The 17,262-nt window shown below is 42.6% G+C and overlaps 1 protein-coding gene across 4 annotated transcripts in view; it reads right to left on the bottom strand.

Annotated features, from left to right (window-relative positions):
• The window catches only part of arhgap20 (Rho GTPase activating protein 20), a 44,504-nt gene that overhangs the window by 3,750 nt on the left and 23,492 nt on the right, over positions 1 to 17,262 (bottom strand). For 2 of the 4 annotated variants that reach the window (XM_067516382.1, XM_067516383.1), the window contains exons 3-14: positions 13,185 to 13,361; positions 11,879 to 12,028; positions 11,240 to 11,281; positions 10,920 to 11,004; positions 10,697 to 10,774; positions 10,261 to 10,327; positions 9,444 to 9,653; positions 5,886 to 6,076; positions 5,355 to 5,519; positions 4,661 to 4,770; positions 3,914 to 4,103; positions 154 to 268 (exon numbers count right to left, since the gene is read on the bottom strand). In XM_067516382.1, the coding sequence (XP_067372483.1) occupies positions 154 to 268; positions 3,914 to 4,103; positions 4,661 to 4,770; positions 5,355 to 5,519; positions 5,886 to 6,076; positions 9,444 to 9,653; positions 10,261 to 10,327; positions 10,697 to 10,774; positions 10,920 to 11,004; positions 11,240 to 11,281; positions 11,879 to 12,028; positions 13,185 to 13,361 (1,580 nt within the window). The remainder of the gene's footprint in view (positions 1 to 153; positions 269 to 3,913; positions 4,104 to 4,660; positions 4,771 to 5,354; positions 5,520 to 5,885; positions 6,077 to 9,443; positions 9,654 to 10,260; positions 10,328 to 10,696; positions 10,775 to 10,919; positions 11,005 to 11,239; positions 11,282 to 11,878; positions 12,029 to 13,184; positions 13,362 to 17,262) is intronic. The other 2 variants (XM_067516384.1, XM_067516385.1) reach the window with 1 other exon arrangement.

The following is a 17,262-nucleotide window of genomic DNA, read 5'->3' as shown; positions in this document are numbered from 1 at the left end:
TTACAGTGGTTTAATGAAAGAACAGAAGTGGGGATTGTATTAAAAGCCAAACCCACACACTTGGCCTGCTAAGTTCAACGCAGTTTATTCAAACTCTAAAATATTTCTGTTTATATCACGTGTTTCATAGAGCACCGCAGTAGATTTTATTACCTGATCCATGGTCGCTGCTGCTGCTCTTCTGGCTGAAGCTCCTGAACAACGAGGGGACGTCTTCTCCCAGAACACTGCTGCAGTTCTCTATGAGGAGGCGGACCAGCTCGCACACCTGCACGGAGAAACACCCCCTGGTTATAGCATGAAGTTTTTGGACTTTTCTCTGCTTCGCTGCAGATGCTGACGATTCGCTTTGTACAGTTGGATGAAGGCGTAATCCTGCAAGAAAACGTCTGCAGCACTTCAGCACTAAGACGGAAAGCATGCGGTTTCTGGGAGTCGTTGTTGCCTAACAAATTTGCTATGTAAAACCCCCATGTTCAAATTTTAACATCGATTAAACTGGCTGTAAATCCAGAGCAGTTGCTTGTTCTAAAGCTGCCGCCTGCTTCGTGTCCAACACTGTGAACTAAATACCTTTGTGAAGGCAGCTCCAACCATTTGGCATTTGTCAAAAGTTGTGTTTTTTGTGTATATAACACTATCATTCGGAGAAAATTTGTGTTTGTTTGTTTGCACTGATGCGAACCTTCCAACTTGTGCCAGAGTATTTGCATTCCACGTGGATCAAGAGAATGTCAAACTCCTTCCTCCCAGTCCTGGATGATATTCCGACGATAACATACTGTAGGATGACGACATGTATTGGCTCTGTATTATCACCTGCTCAAACACTTGTTTACCACTGCTGCGAGCAAGAGACTAGAGATCCACTAGTTTCAGATTTTGTACAAAGCAAAATCATGGGTTTGTCATCACATTCAGGAACAAATATTTGGGGAAAAAAACCTATAAAACCAGCAGACAATGCGTGTGCTTTATGGGTATTATCAGCCCAGCTGGAATGTGTCCACAAACAAATCACATCACTTGGCTGAAGCTGCGCCTTTAGAAGTAAACAGACAAAATTTACTAAACACATATGGCGTCGTACGACACGAAGAGTTATAGAGAGCCCGAGGCACTCAGAAACTTCACAGACTTATCATCCCCGGTTTTTACAATACTTCAACTAAAATCTGACTGTTTTGTTTATAAATGAGTTATTTTTCATTCTCCCTCTGTGACACTATGGAAAACACAGCAGATTTTTGGACCTGCCTGTTCAACAGCGGGCCAAATGTTGCCTGTTTGTTTGCCTGCATGGCGTCCATACGCATTTAATGAATCAGCGGCCAAAAAGGCTACACAACAAAGTCTTATCTGTCATGAAGGTCTTGTCATCTTAAAATTAAGGACAAAAATGATGCAGTGGAGAGACATAAAAAAAATAATAGGATGCAGATTTGTTTCGTGGGGTGCATTTGTTTGCATTTTACCTGGCAGATGACCAAAGATGAAGGCCGATTATTTTACAGTTACATAACTTAACAAGCTCCATTCTTGCTATCAAGGACAGTTAATCCTTTGCAGTTGTTACTCGAGAACAAATGCGCCATTTTTGGCTTTATCTTCTCTGCATGCACACACTACCTCTCTTTAGATGTGCTAATGATTGCTGTATGAAAACCCTGAGGCCACTCTTTACTTGGATTGTGGGTAATTCTGTACTCTATGCTATTCATAACCTGCAGTAACAGTCGCCCAAATGTCTCATCTGTCTGTTCCTTGATGGCTTTTGAGGTGTCTGACGGCGCTAAAGTCTGCAGGTGAAATAAACCAGTTTCTGATTACAGGTGAGATAACTTTACTTACTGACATCTGTCTGATAGACGCGCACACTTGTTTGCTTCCAGCAGAAAATAATTTAACAGACATTTACACTGCAAACTGGAACATATCTGTGTTTTTTATGTGTTTATCATTGGGAAATGGTAGGTAGTCGTGCACCAAATTGGTGCTTCATGGCACCAACCTTACTTTCATTTCTGCTCTCCGTCTTTGTCACAACTCATTCCTTTTTTACCTGCAGCTCCCTCCAAGTCCCCCCTGCCTTTCTTCAATACCTCATTCAGCATTCCTCGCTGTCACTCACAGAGAGCTGCTACGTGATACAGAGCACTGTTACAATGAGCCTGTGGGCATCCAAGACACTTTCACCTATCTATCCATCAATAGCCCCTTCAGTGCTGCTTCTTTTTTCTTATCTCAGCAGGATGCTATCTTAAACTCTCTTTCAACCATTTAGAGGAACAGGGCAAATCTGAAATGTGTGCCATTCACAAAATATTTGTGAAATCTTTAGGTTAGATTGGCCTTTTTACACTGCCTGCAGGATACATGGAGCACATATGCTCCATATATATTTGTTCACTTGCAAGGGTGTGTGTGACTGTGCTTTAGGATATTTCACAGCTGTGTGTTAGTGGGTTTTGAGGTCATCAGCAAACAAACACATTCAGCCTTTAAAGAGAAGATTTCAAGCTGTTTAGGTAGCAACAAACTGGAGAAAAAACACTTTGTTTTCAACAGCTCTCTTGCCTCCATCTTATGGAATACACAAACTAAAGCTGTATTTACCTCTAAAGCTCCTAAACAGCCAAGAACATTTAAATTATATGCTGCATGAAACAAGGCTGGACAGAGACTAAATTGAAGTGGCTAAAACTGAGTGCTCACGTGTCTCCAGACAAGGTTGGAAAATAGCCATTACAAGGCCAGGGGCTCGGGCTGGCTTAAATTGGCCCCTGGCTCTGGCCGCAAGGAGGGAAATGTGGAAATCTCACTTTGTTATTTTTCCCAGAAAGAGGCTGCCTGTGCTGAGGCCGCACACACAAACAAGCAGTGTGTGAGATGGAAAGTGTTATCAGGGGAGCATTTGTGAAAGAGATATTTAGGTATTTGGGGGTGTTGAGGGTATTTGTGCTGACAAGTGCGAGAGGACAGAAAGAGAGGGGTGTTTCAGCAACATCGTTTTCTGCTAAAATACACACTTGGCCTCAGGATTCTTTGGGAAATTATTTGCATATTTTCTCAATGAACCTCAAGCACCTCAGGGACACACACACCCACACACACACACACACACACACTTTAAAACACAAGCAAAACACCCACCCACACAGATTGTGTGTAACTCAATCACTGTAACCTTCCTAACAGACCACATATCAAAAAGCTTTAGTAGGGGCTTTGTCTTTTGTCTTTGTCTCACAATAGGCTCTGGTGGGTGAGGGGGCTTCCTTTGGGGTTTCTGGCTGCTGAAACTATGCTGCGGAGTTAAGTCATGTCAGGTTAGCCTGGATTCTTGATTTTGTATTTAAAAATTTACCAGTGGAACACTACAAATTATAAAAACACCTCAAATACATGTCTGTTCCAACAGTTTAGCAGTAATTTTTTCGGAAAAACTAACTATTCATAACCATGCTTGTTTCTGTACTTTGAGGACACTAATCCTCCAAAGCTGGGGACATGTCTGAGGACTAGCTAAGACTTTTAAAGACTGGAGATTTTACACTTAAAGACCAACTGTCACAGATTTCTGCTCTCTGAAAGTCTGGAAGCAGGACACACACGTGATGATCCTGGATGGAGAGCTGATGACAAAGCGGACTGTAGAGGCTATGTAAGGAATTTTGGAAAACCTGTAACCTTAAGTCTCTCAACCGCCAACGTCTGTCATAAAAGTCAAACAAGATCTTCGTGTGAATGACTGACAGATACTGGACCTTCAGACCAAAGGCTTTGCTCCTGTCATGTTGGTCTCTCTGTTCTACACGTTTCAGCTTATTAGTTACATGTTCAGTGTGAGGCTGGAGGCAGCCACCTGTTAGCTTAGCTTAGCATTAGACTGGAAACAGGAGTCCCTCCTCACCTTCTTGGTGTCCTCCCCCTCCATCTCAGAGGTGCTGGATGCTGGCGCCCAGAGCATGCTGGGAGCGATGCAGACAGACAGGTTGAAGGCGTTCATCTGGTTGTCGTGGGCGTTGCCTTGGATGCAGTGCAGCACGGCGATCACATGTCGCAGCAGAAGCAGGTTCTCGCTGGGCAGGAGATGGAGCAACCTGAGAGAGTGTGAGAGCGATAAAGACAAATTAAAGACAGAACCGAGGAGCGGGTGGTTTGATGTGGACATCATGGGAACTAACTGCCAACAGCGAACACTTCTCGCTCGTTCTTGTTCTCACAGTGTGTGTGTGTTTTTTTGCTGATCTCAGGCTCCAGAGGAATTTCCCCATAAACATTATCACTGTTGCTTTCATGTTACTTGTTTTCGCTTTTGCTAAGCTAAAGGAATTCAGTTTGTTGCTTCTGGACCTGAAGCAATGCCGCTCTCCTTCTCCATCTTTCAATCCCGACACATAAACGTTGTAATTGAAGGACAAACCCAACACAGTGCCACAGTAAATTGCTGGGACACCACAAGCCACCAGAGCACTCATTTGTTCAACATCTTTCCTTTATTTTTCACCCAACTATACAACAAATACCCATTTGACATCTTGTGTGTGTATCTGTGTGTGTGTGTGTGTACTTATGAGAAAGACAAACCAGGTAAACCAGTAGCAGGAGATTGGCATTAAATATGATGGTTTTTAGGATTTGAAGAGAATGTTTTTACCTCTTGACAGCTTGCATCCTCTCCTCCCCGCCATCGCCCTCCATCACATCCATCCACTGGTCATATAGATCCACACACAGCATGCTCCCTGGAATATTCCGTAGAAAATCCTGCACATAAAGATACTTTACAATTAGGGATATTTAAAAATAACAAGGAGTCTGTTTCTCATTTAACCCATTGCACTTTTGACCTACACGTCTTCCAACAATAAGCAGCTGGATCAGGTGCTTCTCAGGTTGAACACATAAAACATGTCTCCAGCATTGATTTTATAAGTGCGCTCTGCTCTCTTTGCTCACCAGATTAGATTTTAATTTTATTTAACAGTGGTTATAGCTTCTTGTGTCCTGTTATTAAGTGCCTGTCGGTGCAATTTGTCCTCCAGCAAAATGACAAACAACAGCATTGTCTTTGTCTCAGGTGATGCACAATCCCCCTACTCTGTGCAGAAAACAAGTATAAATACAGCCAACTGTGAAAAAGCGACCGTTTGGTCTGGATGCTGTACAGTGCTGCACCTTGTGTGTGTGACTGGCAGCCTGCCTGCCTGCCTGGCTGTGCAGAGACAGATTAACCTGTCTGGCCTTCTGTGACTTTGGACGCACATCAGTCGCTCCTGCTTTCTGTTCGCTGGCTTCAGACGAGTGAGACGCAGCAGAACTGTACGAAGCCGAGTGTCTGTGTGTGTTACCTTGAGGACAGCAGCGATGACGAACACAGACTGGTGTGATATCTCTGCATCCTCAGCCGCATTGTCTAGTCTGTCTCGAAGCTCCCGGCAGGCTTTGGCCCCAGCTGAGCGCCTAAAGATGCCTCTGGTGTAGGGCCCCTCCAGATACAGGAACACCAACATGTCCTGAAAGGAACAGGCAGATGGCAGGTTGGAGAGGAGAGGTCCGGTTTGGTCTTCCTAAATGGTTCTTTGCAGCACCACAAAAATCACAAAGTAAACTTTATTCCCAGCATGTGGAATGTGGATTCCTTTCTCTTGGGTTTCTATTCTCTTTTCTTTCTTTAACTTGAACATGTATTTGAGACAAACAGTAGAGTCCAATATAAGCATGTGGTCAGCGTCCCAATTTTCATCTAATAATGAATCCATTTGCTTGCACACTCCTGCACAGCGATCCATCGCAGACCACTCTTTCCAAAAATACACTTTCAATTTCCAAATCATGCTTTGACCCTTCCTACTGGTTAACGTGACCCCCACTCAGCTCACCATGACAGGCTTGGGCAGACCATGATCTGAAGTGCAAACGGAGCTTAGGGGAAGTCCGAACAGCTGTCCCTGAGTGGGGGACAGCAAGGTTGGAGACAGGGCCAGGCCATCGAGCTGTGTGTTGGAGCCTCTCCAGAAAGGCCAGTTGATCAGAGACCTCTTTCTCTTAAAAGACTTCTGCTGACCAGGCTCTGAGGGAGGAAGGAAGGAAGAGAGGTGAGCTGATGGCACACTGAAGCAACTGTCGCCCATGTATAATGGTTAAAGTAATGTTTATTCTGGTCTAATTTTCTTAGCAAGTGAGGTTTTAATACACCTGCCCGTAAGGTTTAAAGGATGAAATGAAAATCAGTTAATGGCAAAAGTCAGAATGTGATCAAACCTCCAGTGATTCTTATCTGTGACACGTCAGACAAATAATTACAGACTGAAAACAGCAAAAGGTCAAGTTGAAAGAGACAGAGAAAGGATGGTGTAATAGAGAGAAAGACACGAAAAAGAGAGAGAAGTGTAAGAACCCTTGAGAGAAACTTATGCAGACATGCACCGTGTGCTAAAGAGCACCGCTTAATTTTAAGCTTGTGTGTGTGTGTCCGTTTCTTCGTGCATGTATGGGCCCCAATGTGTCTCTCTGTGTGGCTGCATGCTTGTTGAGTGTTCAGTCAGGTCACAATGTCTACCTGTGTTGCTTCCCCTTAAATGTCTGTCTGCAGCAGTCGAGGTATGTCTCCAATGTGTCTACATGTGCTCTGTGACATGACAGCTCACCGTGGACATGCATTTGGGAAACTGCACAATGCATGTGCACGTAAAAGGGGAATGTGCTGCAAACATTGCAACGTTTAATCTCCTTGCACAGTCTTCATGGCACAAAGAAAATAAGTGAACAACTTTAACTTTGTTACTTTAACTCCTACTTGGAGTAGTTCTGAGAATAATCAGTCAATTAATTTATCAGTCCATGAACTGAAATCATCATCAAGTTCCTTTATTCAGCAGAAAGCCAAATGTTTACTCTCTTCTGTGACTAAAATGTACCAATCTGCTACTCTTCCCGGTTTTTATCGTGGCTAAAAATATCTTCAGACTAATTAGTATGAGAAAATATAAACAGATGAACCACTACACAGTACCTGCATGAACTATAAAACTGCAAACACAGAGCAGTAAATCTTAAGAGTCCTTCTAGTAAAATTTCATTGTAGTTACTTTGATTTGCCAACAATCTTGAAATGATATCATTTATTTTATTGAGCAATTGTGATTTGTATCCTGGGGTGGGACTCTGCTAACAAACCTAAGATTCTTGCAGTGGGTGGAGAACTCAGCAGCCCAAAAGGTCTCGCAAAATATACAGCATACCTCACATAGAGTTCATTATTTAACAATCTGCCGTGGCAAAATGCCCAAATACACTCTGGAACAAAGTTCAGCAGTAACAGAATTACTGCCCTGCTCTGGCACTCGCCACGCCTCACTATCAGTGTAAAACACGACCCTGCTGTAAACCAGGCGTTACGTCTTTACTGCTAGTCAGGGAACAGACTTAGAGAATGAGGAATGAGGAAACAGTCACAGACACTGTCAAATGGGTAGCAACTGTATGTCATCGCACTACAATCATCTACTAGCATGTTACAAAACAGGTGCTAGATGGAATATTTCTCTTGATGGGCAACAAGACTACACAAGACTCCTTCAGCTGGATCAGCAATTAACTTGAAGAGAATCAGTTTCTTTTCTTAACTTTACCTCAGTGATCAAACCACAACCAAACTAAATGACAGTAAGTGTTTTCCCATTTATAAAACCGAGCAAAGCTTTTAGCATCATACTATTCCCCCACCTCTCTACTACTGCAGAAACCCCCATCATCCAGCATCTAGGCTGAAGAACATTAGGAACATGCTCTTGTGTCTGTCCCTTTAGTTAAACTAACCAACCATAAGAGCAAACTACCTAATCTCTGTTCATTTGTATCTGCACTAATTGATCTCAGAGGTTTAGTCTTCCACATTGACCTATGATGGATGTCTCAGAGCTCACAGTGGTGCTCCTGATGCCACATTTGCTCACCTTGAAAATTCCTCAAACACACATTTCAGACATGCTTCTGCACTGGGTTGCCTGGCAGTCAGACATTTTCTCTTTGAGCACACTGGTCCTATCCACAGGTGCGTGGAAAATGTTTGGGATAAAATAGCATCACTGAAGTTTTGTGTTTAGGGTTGGAAGTTAGTTGCTACCATGCAGGATTGTTTGAAAATAGAAGCCCAAAAAGGGGCTTCTGCTATGAAGATTTCGGATGTGAGCAATTAGTCCTCTGTGTTGGCAAGGCTGGTATGGTTATGTAAGTCGTGTTGTCCTTGTGGCAAAGGAATCCGAGGCGAAGCTTGTGGCTGGCAAACTGGAGCCTCCTTGACTGGAAACCACACACGTTTTCTTCTCAACTTGTTTTCCTCTCAACTTCACCTCCTCGGTTTTTCCACCCCGGTCCCTGTAGACGCAGCTCGTCCTTGCTTCTCTCCACCAGCCTCTTGTTTTTCCTTTCTCCTCCTCGACACATTTCCGTCCCTCTCAATTTTAAGGTCTCCTTCCCAGTGTGTCCCTTTGTAAATTCCTCTCTATCTGTTATAGTCTAGTGTTTCTTTTTCCTTCACCTCAGCTGACCTACAGGCTCATTCAATAGCTGTGTCATCTCTTTTCACTTTCCATCTTCCTCTTCTCACACTCATCCGTCCCTTCTGGGGTTTCTTCCTCTTTGTCTGACTGATGTTTTTCTTATTTTGACACCGCGACTGTCCTAACCCCTGCTGCAAAACTCTTTTCCCACCATTCTCCTGGCTCCTTTTCTTCTTGTTCACCTATTGATTCATCCTCAGCACTAACAACATGAAACTGTCAAGAATGTGCACAAACAAATGTTTATGTAAGGAAGACCAATTCTGAGTAAGTACTTTCTGTTCTGTATTAATGCTTCTGCATTCTCATACTTCTTCTTGTGGTTTTTCACAGAGCGGGATTTACGAATGGATTTTAGACACTAACCAACAATCTACTGGGAAACCTCAACTGTCAGAGTGAGGAAAAGAGCTCATATTTTTCGCAGCTCTTTTTTCACAGCACACACATTACTTTTTCCCTGCTCGTTCATCTTCCTCAATGGTCCAGCAATAGTCCGGCGGAGGAGACGGATGACAGTGGTTAAATGCCTGTTGCCTTTAAAACCAAAGTGCTACTTTCAGAACCTACTGAGGACAAGGATTTTGGAAGCACATTCACATTCCAAAATGTGTTTTTATCCAAACCCTTAGCCTTTTATGTTAAAAGAATAAAAAAAAACATGACACGTTTATTCATTACCATTCTGTTGTCTCCACTCTGTCACAAATCAATATTCATCAGTGCAGAGGGAGTCCACCAAGTTCAAAGTGCTTTCAAGCTGTTACCTCACACTGCTATTTGAAGTCTTCTACATACATAGTTGCCTTTGATTCTGAATATACCTTCTTGTATTCTGAAAAATGTTGTTCTGTATATATGTTCTGACTGCCTTACCTAGAAGTTGAGCTTGTGCCGAGGCAACCTTGTTGGGTTTGAGGATGAACTGGCACTGGGTATCTGGAGGGAGACACTGGTCCAGCAGCAGCAGACCCGGACAGTCCGTTGGACTCATCGGATCCCTCCCTTCTCTGACCCCCAGTCCTCCGCTGCTGCTCCCGCCGTCCCGAATGTGGCTCATCTTAATGCTGAAGGGAAACTCGTGGCCTGAATGACAGGTCAGGGTCCAGAGGTTAGAGGGGAAAGGTCTGGTATTTGTACTGTGTACATGTGACATGGAGCCGAGGCAACAATCAGATACAAATTAGGGCAGAAGTGAATCTGTACAACAACGAAGCAGCAATCTGGAGTTGGGATTTTAGGCTTTCAGCATGAACCCCAGAACAAAAAGATTATAGCAACAGAATGTCACGGAAATACCACTGTGACAAACTAACTGCTCTGAAATGTTCCCAGATGTTGGGTTTTTGCTGTACCACTGATGTTTGTACAGTAGTAACCCCCTGCTGTGGGTATTCTCTGAATTACCAGTTTTCCCCAAACACTGGTTGTGGGGGGGAGGAGACAGATGTTTTTTGTTTAATACATTTTTGAAACATGTTTTTTTAAGCAGGCATGCAGTTCTGTCACATTATTAGTTTACACACTGGGATTTCTCTGCATGACTTCTGACATCTTATCTGAAATCTTATACCCCCCACGAATGGAGGTGAATGTTCTATTTCAAGAGCACCTTGAAAGGGAACAGGAGTAAATTTAATGGTGTTTTAAAAAGACAGATTTACACAGAAATGCCTATGACAGGTGCGCTCACCAATGAGAGGGTACGGAGGGTCATCCTTACTGGAGCTCACCCACAACCGGTGGTCCTTAATGCAACCCTAGACAGTGAAGAGCGGAAGCACATCATTTCTTTTGCATTCAAATGTAATTTTCAGCTACTATTACACATCTGTCTTGCTTTTAGGTGTCAATGTTCCTCCATGACTGCAGGACTGTGGCTCAAAGAAACATCTACAAATGTTGCACAGCTCCCTTTCATCTCTTCTATTTAAATATGTGGTGCCATTTGCAAAAAGCCAAAGCGATTTGGACAGTGTAAAAGTGAAACTCTAAGCCATGAGATGTGAAGCAGATGTCTAACAAACCTTATTTTTAATATCTGGAGTGGATCTGAATACGTGTTTCGAAAACACATGAAAGCGAAGTGTCTGAATATTGAGAATCACCAACAGTGTCTGTTTACTCACTGATATGCCAAACTGCAGCAGAGCCATGCGGATGACGTCAGTGGTGCTGTCAGTGTTGCTGACTGCAAGCGTCTTGGCCTGGTGCAAACATCACAGAAATGTTTTGGTGCTTGTACATTGCATAAATGACAGCACTGCCAGTGATGTCATTAGTTACCCACAATCAAACAACATTCATGTGTGTGCAGATAAAAATGATACAGAGGAAAGAAAAGAATCTTACATATGCACAATTTCCAATGTCTTTGGCAAAGATCTTTAAAGGAATAGTCTTGGGATCATCCTTCTCTTTTCCCTCAATTATTCGACTAAGTGCAGAGGAAAAATAAAAGGAAGCCAGCATTAAAACAAAAATTCATTTCATACAATTCAAATCAATCATTCCTGCACTGTTGTACAGTGGACTAACATTTAGGGTTAACATAATCTCAGCTTCAAATTCAGTGTAAGCATTAATTTCATGAAGCTGAATCGAGCTTATATATTCACTCCATTGCCAAACCATTACAAACCAAGTAGAAGGAGCCTTAACCAAGCACTTACCTTTTGATGAGCGCCAGCCATTTGTCTTTGTGCTCCTCAGAGCTGAAGTGGAATAATGGGAGTGATAAAACATAATCAGAGGAAATCATATTAAAAGCAACAGTGTGTTCTTGTCTGTTATGCAACTCTCGCTGGCGAAACATCATAGATTTTGCCCTGAACTTTGACTGAATTCCTGGTGATGGAACAATCATAAAAGTGTGTGTTACGTATAAACACACCTAAAGCAGGTGCAAAATACACAGCACAGCACATATGAATGAGTGCATTTCTGCGTGGCTCTGTATGCGTGTAATCATCGTATGTATTCTCTCTGCAGTTACGTTGGGCAGGTTTACAACTGAGAACTGCCTCTGGGCTCAGAGATTTATGTATTTTATGGTTCCGTGCTCAGTATTTACTTCCCTTCTATAATGTTCATCTGCACTTCAGAACATGGCGTCCGAACTTGAGTGACTCAGTGAGGCATTTTAGAAATTGTCTTAGCCTCCTTGGCAAGAATCACTGTCACGCATTAAATGTTAATCGAGGAATCAAGAAAACATAATCGAGGAAACATTAAGCTAAAGCCCATTTCCATGTATTCTTCTTCTTGAATGTTGAAAACAAACTAAACCATGTGTATATGTGTGTGCATACCTGAATGTGGCCACACAGTTGCAGGTGGGCCATCCCATGACAAAGCTCTTCTCTGGGTTGGTGCTGCCTTCACACACTTCCTCCATGCAGTTGGCTGTCCACATTTCACACACGCGGACTTGGGCCTTCACTTTGAAATGATTGGGAGATCTGAAGAAAAAACAAAACAGATTTTCAGAAAATAGAAAATCCTGACATTTCTGTTTGATAAATGGCTCGAGCAATTCATTAGTTATTAGAACTCTCCTGTTTCTTTATTGGACACAACAGTAAATGGATTCTTTAGAAACTCATTAAAAAAAGTCTCAGAAAAATGTGAGGAACAGTAGAACCGATCTAATGCTAAAAGAGTTCCACAAGGAAGTTTCCAGGATCCCCTTAGGTTGTATCTGAAGTAGTTTGCTGCATATAACACATTTATTTAAACCTCTAACATATGGAAATCTTTGGAAAACACCTAATATAGAAAAATATTAAAGGAATGGCTATTTTCAGAGGTTAAACACAGGCAAACTTAGTAGAAGTGCATTTATCCACCACTACATCTGTGATTATAAGGGGAAAAATGCCAAAATGCATACATGTGGCACTCACTCCCCCTGTAATTACACAAATATAAAGCCACACAGATGTAACTTTTTCTCCTCTCTCTTCAACACACAATCACTCCAACACATATTCGTCTAACTCAATCTGCACTCAGCCACAATGTAATAAAGCCAATTATAGTGCATACCCTCTGTATTGGAAGGGTCAGTTCCGCCCAGTGGCACATGACTCCCTGGACTGACCACAGAGGTCCTGCTGTGTCTGCACTGAAGGGTGTGTGTGTACAGTAAGTACATAAGTACACGGAGTGCAGAATGTCTGGTTCTACATGCCCGTGTGTTTACATGTTTGCATACGTGCATCTATGTGTGTGTGTGTACTGTGTCTATTTTTAATGTGTGTGTTGCAGTGTGTGCAGTTTGTGGATAGGTAGCCCCATAATATGGCTTTGATCTGAGCCAGGCTTCATATGGATTTAATTGGCTGGGAAATAATTACATACTGGTGAAAAATGAGCGAAGGAGAAATGAAGGAATCTGGGGAGAAGTCGGGAGGAAAAGACATCAGACGGACGCAGCTATCACTGTTAGAGAAAAAGTGTTGAAAGAATGTGAAATGTTGCTTCTTGGTCTGAAATTTGTGTTGCTGTTCCTTCCTGTTTATACCTCCCTGTCTTCGTTTGTGTCTCACTCACAACCGCGTAAACACACACTCCTTTTTTGTCTCTCTGTCATTTCACCAGAGAACGGAAGCTTACTTGGCCTTGGCGACGAGCAGCATGTCAGTGAAGAGGAAGAGGTGTCTCTCCTGGGTCTGGAGGCCTGTCTTTAGCTGCGTTTGGACGTGAGCCAGGAATAAGCGGCCTGGAGACTCAGCCAGGAAGGCCTGGACAAGGGGACATGACTCTGGGCTAACTGGTGTCAGGCAGCTTTCCCTGGAAGGAAAACACACAACACAAACACAAAGTGAAATACTACTGATCCCTAAAGGAGGAGGAATTTCTTGTCTCTATGTGTTTGAAGGATTGTCCCGAAACAACTGAATGTAGTGAGTCCTAGGAATGTAGTGTAAACATTAGCCCATTAGCTTGGATTACCACCGGGGAGGTGTTAAGTTATTAAAAATGAGCCTGGCAACATGTGAGTAAACCTGCAAGTGCAAATTGAGGAATGGAATTATTTAACATTCGTGCGCCAAAACACTGAATCGAAATACAATGAGCACATAAATAAGCCTCAACATTTACCGCTAAGCTTTATGTGACAAACATTTGGAGAGAGCCACGTGCTTATGATCATGCATCATGTTTAATAAGCAGGTTGAAGAAATCTGTTAAACATTACTTGCATGTGTTGGAGCAACACAAAGATGGATCTATTGAAATAAACAGCCACAAAAAGCTGACTGAACTGCAGGAGCCCCTGCCAGCAATGGTTTGTATACTAGTATACAGTATATGAGGTAAGTAGCGACTGACTTTTCCCTTTCAGTAAATAAACGTTGCTCTGTTGTGAAAGATGTGTGAGAAATATTTTCCTTCTATAGCAACAGAAATATCTTCAAATTGTGTATCTTGTATCTGTTTCCCCGCTGTCAGAGTTGTGATGGACACATGTAAACAGTGGGGAATTTCTGGAGGAAGGGGAAATAGTTTGAGCACTGAATCCTTTCCTGTTTATCCTTCAATATCTGATTAGAAAAAAAAAACTAAATCTTTGCTTAACTACACATGTACAAATGTCCTATCTGTCTTTCTGTTTCTTTTTAATGCACACACACACAGTTCTTAGTCCCACACAAACTCACACATGTGTTTATACCTAAATGAAATGAAATGCAAACTGCTCTCAGGCAACAGTTCATTCAGTTGTTTATTCGCCTTGGTTATTTCAAAGATTTATAATGTAAAATTTAAGTATAACATTTAATAATCCACATACAGATGCAACAATGAATTGCCTGTACTCACGCCATCTGTACGTTACAAAAAAGCAGCAGTTGCTCTTAAACACCGTAGCTCCTCCGGAGAAGCCACACAAGTAAACTTGATTGGCTGATGTATTTTTTAAAAAATCATTTTTGGAGACAATTCATTGCTAGTTTTAAATGTCTGCATGGGGATTGTTAAAAATTTGATTGATTTAGAAAGTGACTGTGAGCAGCACAGTGGGGCAGTGGTTAGTTCTGCCACCACACAGCTAGAAGTTCCCCTGGTAGAATCTGGGCTGCAACCTTTCTGTGGGGAGTTTGCATGTTCTCCCTGTGCTTGTGTGAGTTTTCATCCTGGTACTCCAGTTTTCTCCCACAGTCCAAAGACATCCATGTTAGGTTAATTGGTGACTCTAAATTCCCTGTAGGTGTAAATGTGAATGTGAATGGTTGTTTGTCTGTGTATGGCCCTTTGTGTCGGCCCTGAGACAGACTGGAGTCCTGTCCAGGGTGGACCTCACCTCTTGCCCAGTGACAGCTAGCATAGGCTCCAGCCCCGGCATGACCGGGATAAGCGGTTACAGATAATGGATGGATGGATAAATTTATCCTTTAAAGTACCCAATAGATGTTCACATTTTTCAAAGGAGACAGAGAAGCTCATATTCTCCAATTATCCAGATTATGTAACTGACTTGTGACATAATTAATTGACAAAGAACAGACGACTTTGTGTGTCATCCAAAAATAAATCCAAAGAGCACTGAGTGAATTCAATTAAAAGGGATGAATGCAACCAATTATGTGTTGATGCTCTTCTCCTCCAGAGGATGACTTCAAATGAAAACTCACTCAGCAAACAATAAGGACTGAGTCCTACTCTCTGCTTTATTGTTTACACCAATAACAAAACAAAAAGTTGTTGTTTTGGAAAAAGGAAAATGTTTTCCATATGGTAAACGGTGAAATGATTTTACCCCACATTTAAAACATTTGCATAAGTAATTCACAGTTCCACTGCTATAAATTTCATTGTTTCTTTGTCAGGGAGATTGCGACAACAACAGTGTGCCTGCACCTCCAGCATTGTGACGAGCCTCCACATTTTTCTCTTCTCTTCATCCAAATTTGATTCTCCAGAGGAAACCATTCACGTTCACAATGAACATCTCTGTGAATGTGAGTCAGCCCACCATCAAAGCTCAGCTCCTACAAAACGTGGCAGTAACTGTTCTGCTGATGTCAGGTCGCATGCCACTATTGAAGACCTGCACTGGTGTAAGAGGTTTCTGGCCTCCTTGATTAAGATGCACTGAGATTAACACTATAAAAGAGCATCACAAATTCCCATTGAGCTGATCAGCTACACCCATCCTCGTCCGGTGTAATTGTCATGGCAGATCCAGGAAATAGTTGCATCACAAAAGCCCCTCCAACTCCCCCAACCCCCACACACTTGTATACAAACCTTCCTGTAAAGCCCCCTTTCACATCTCACTGCCCTGAAATAAGACAACATCTTCCGTATTCACCACACATCCCTCCCTCCTGAATGTGAGGCTTTCAGCTGAGCTAGACGCCCTTTGAGTCTGACGGATGAGCAGCTGATGGTTCTATTGTACATCATGCGATGTTGATAAATTGAGTCCTCAGTCCGGCCCAGGGCATTCATGGCTACTTCTGAGGGGGCATGGCTTCGTGGGGAGAACTGTTGACTTTTTGGTACACAATGAGGGGCCGATGTAACAATGAGCCACACAACACCACATACTAATGTCCCTGCATGAATATTCAAGCAGCCACAGTCAGGATTTATACTTAAAGGTCGCCACATCTTATCTCAAGTGTGGCTCATATCACAAATTAGTCTTAGAGTGCTGGGACTGCTGGCTTGGTTACAGCCTGTCTGAATATCTGCGTTTGTCCCACCCTGTCACCCTGGTCTCATGTCAGAGTAAAAACATTGCAAAGCACTAAGTAAGACATGTTGATTAAAGATACAAAAATAGATTAATGTTAATTAAACATTTGGACTAACAGAATCCAGACTCAGTGAACATGGTCATTTGTGTCTCCTTAAATGATGCAGGCTGGGACAGGGAAGATCATGAACACAGCCTTGATCTATACACCCTGAGGACAACATCTGGATTAACAGCTGTAACTTTCTCCTCGGTCTCCCTGTTTTTATCATGATTTTCTCCTCCACCTCTTTCTTTGCAGACATCTCCATCGTTCGTGTGAGTGGGAGGTCAAGAGCGTCAGCCAATCACGTGTTTAAATGCTTTATGGTGCAGTCACCTTCCTCCCTGCAGTATGACTTTCATTGCCTGGGGGGGGGTCCAGTTTGAACCTCTAATACGGAGGCTGGAGGCTGAAGGATGAAGTATTTCTTCTGGATGAAATGCAACGGTGTGTGTGTGTGTGTGTGTGTGTGTGTGTGTGTGTGTGTGTGTGTGTGTGTGTGTGTGTGTGTGTGTGGAGGTGATGTAAGTGGCTGAGCTAACGGCCAGAGAACCTTTCAGCACCCACTGGTCTGATGAAAAAGGCAGAGAGAGAGCTAAAGAATGACTCACCTTGCAGACAGCAGGAAAGAAAAAGGTTGAATATGTGTAAATGATGAACTGCCTCTTCAGTTATATGTTTATATGAATGCTGATGCCGCGTTGAAAGAAAATGTCCACATGCATATAAATCGTAGAAGGTCATTAAATATAAAGCTAAGGGAGGTTATTTAGCTAGAATTAAAGTATTCAGAATTATAAAAAAACGGGGTTTAGCGATTCTCCAAATGCAGGGTTCAGTTCTGTTGGCTTAGTGTGCTCTCTGAACACAGTAAGCCAACAGGTGGTCACTGGCTAATGTCGGGGTCTTCAGTCTAGTTTTTGCTGTGTGTGTCGCACTGT

This window comes from Channa argus, chromosome 9 (genome assembly GCF_033026475.1).
Source record: "Channa argus isolate prfri chromosome 9, Channa argus male v1.0, whole genome shotgun sequence".
Classification (NCBI taxonomy): domain Eukaryota; kingdom Metazoa; phylum Chordata; class Actinopteri; order Anabantiformes; family Channidae; genus Channa; species Channa argus.
The sequence above is the reverse complement of the archived record's forward strand: the minus strand, read 5'-3'. Positions and strand labels throughout refer to the sequence as shown.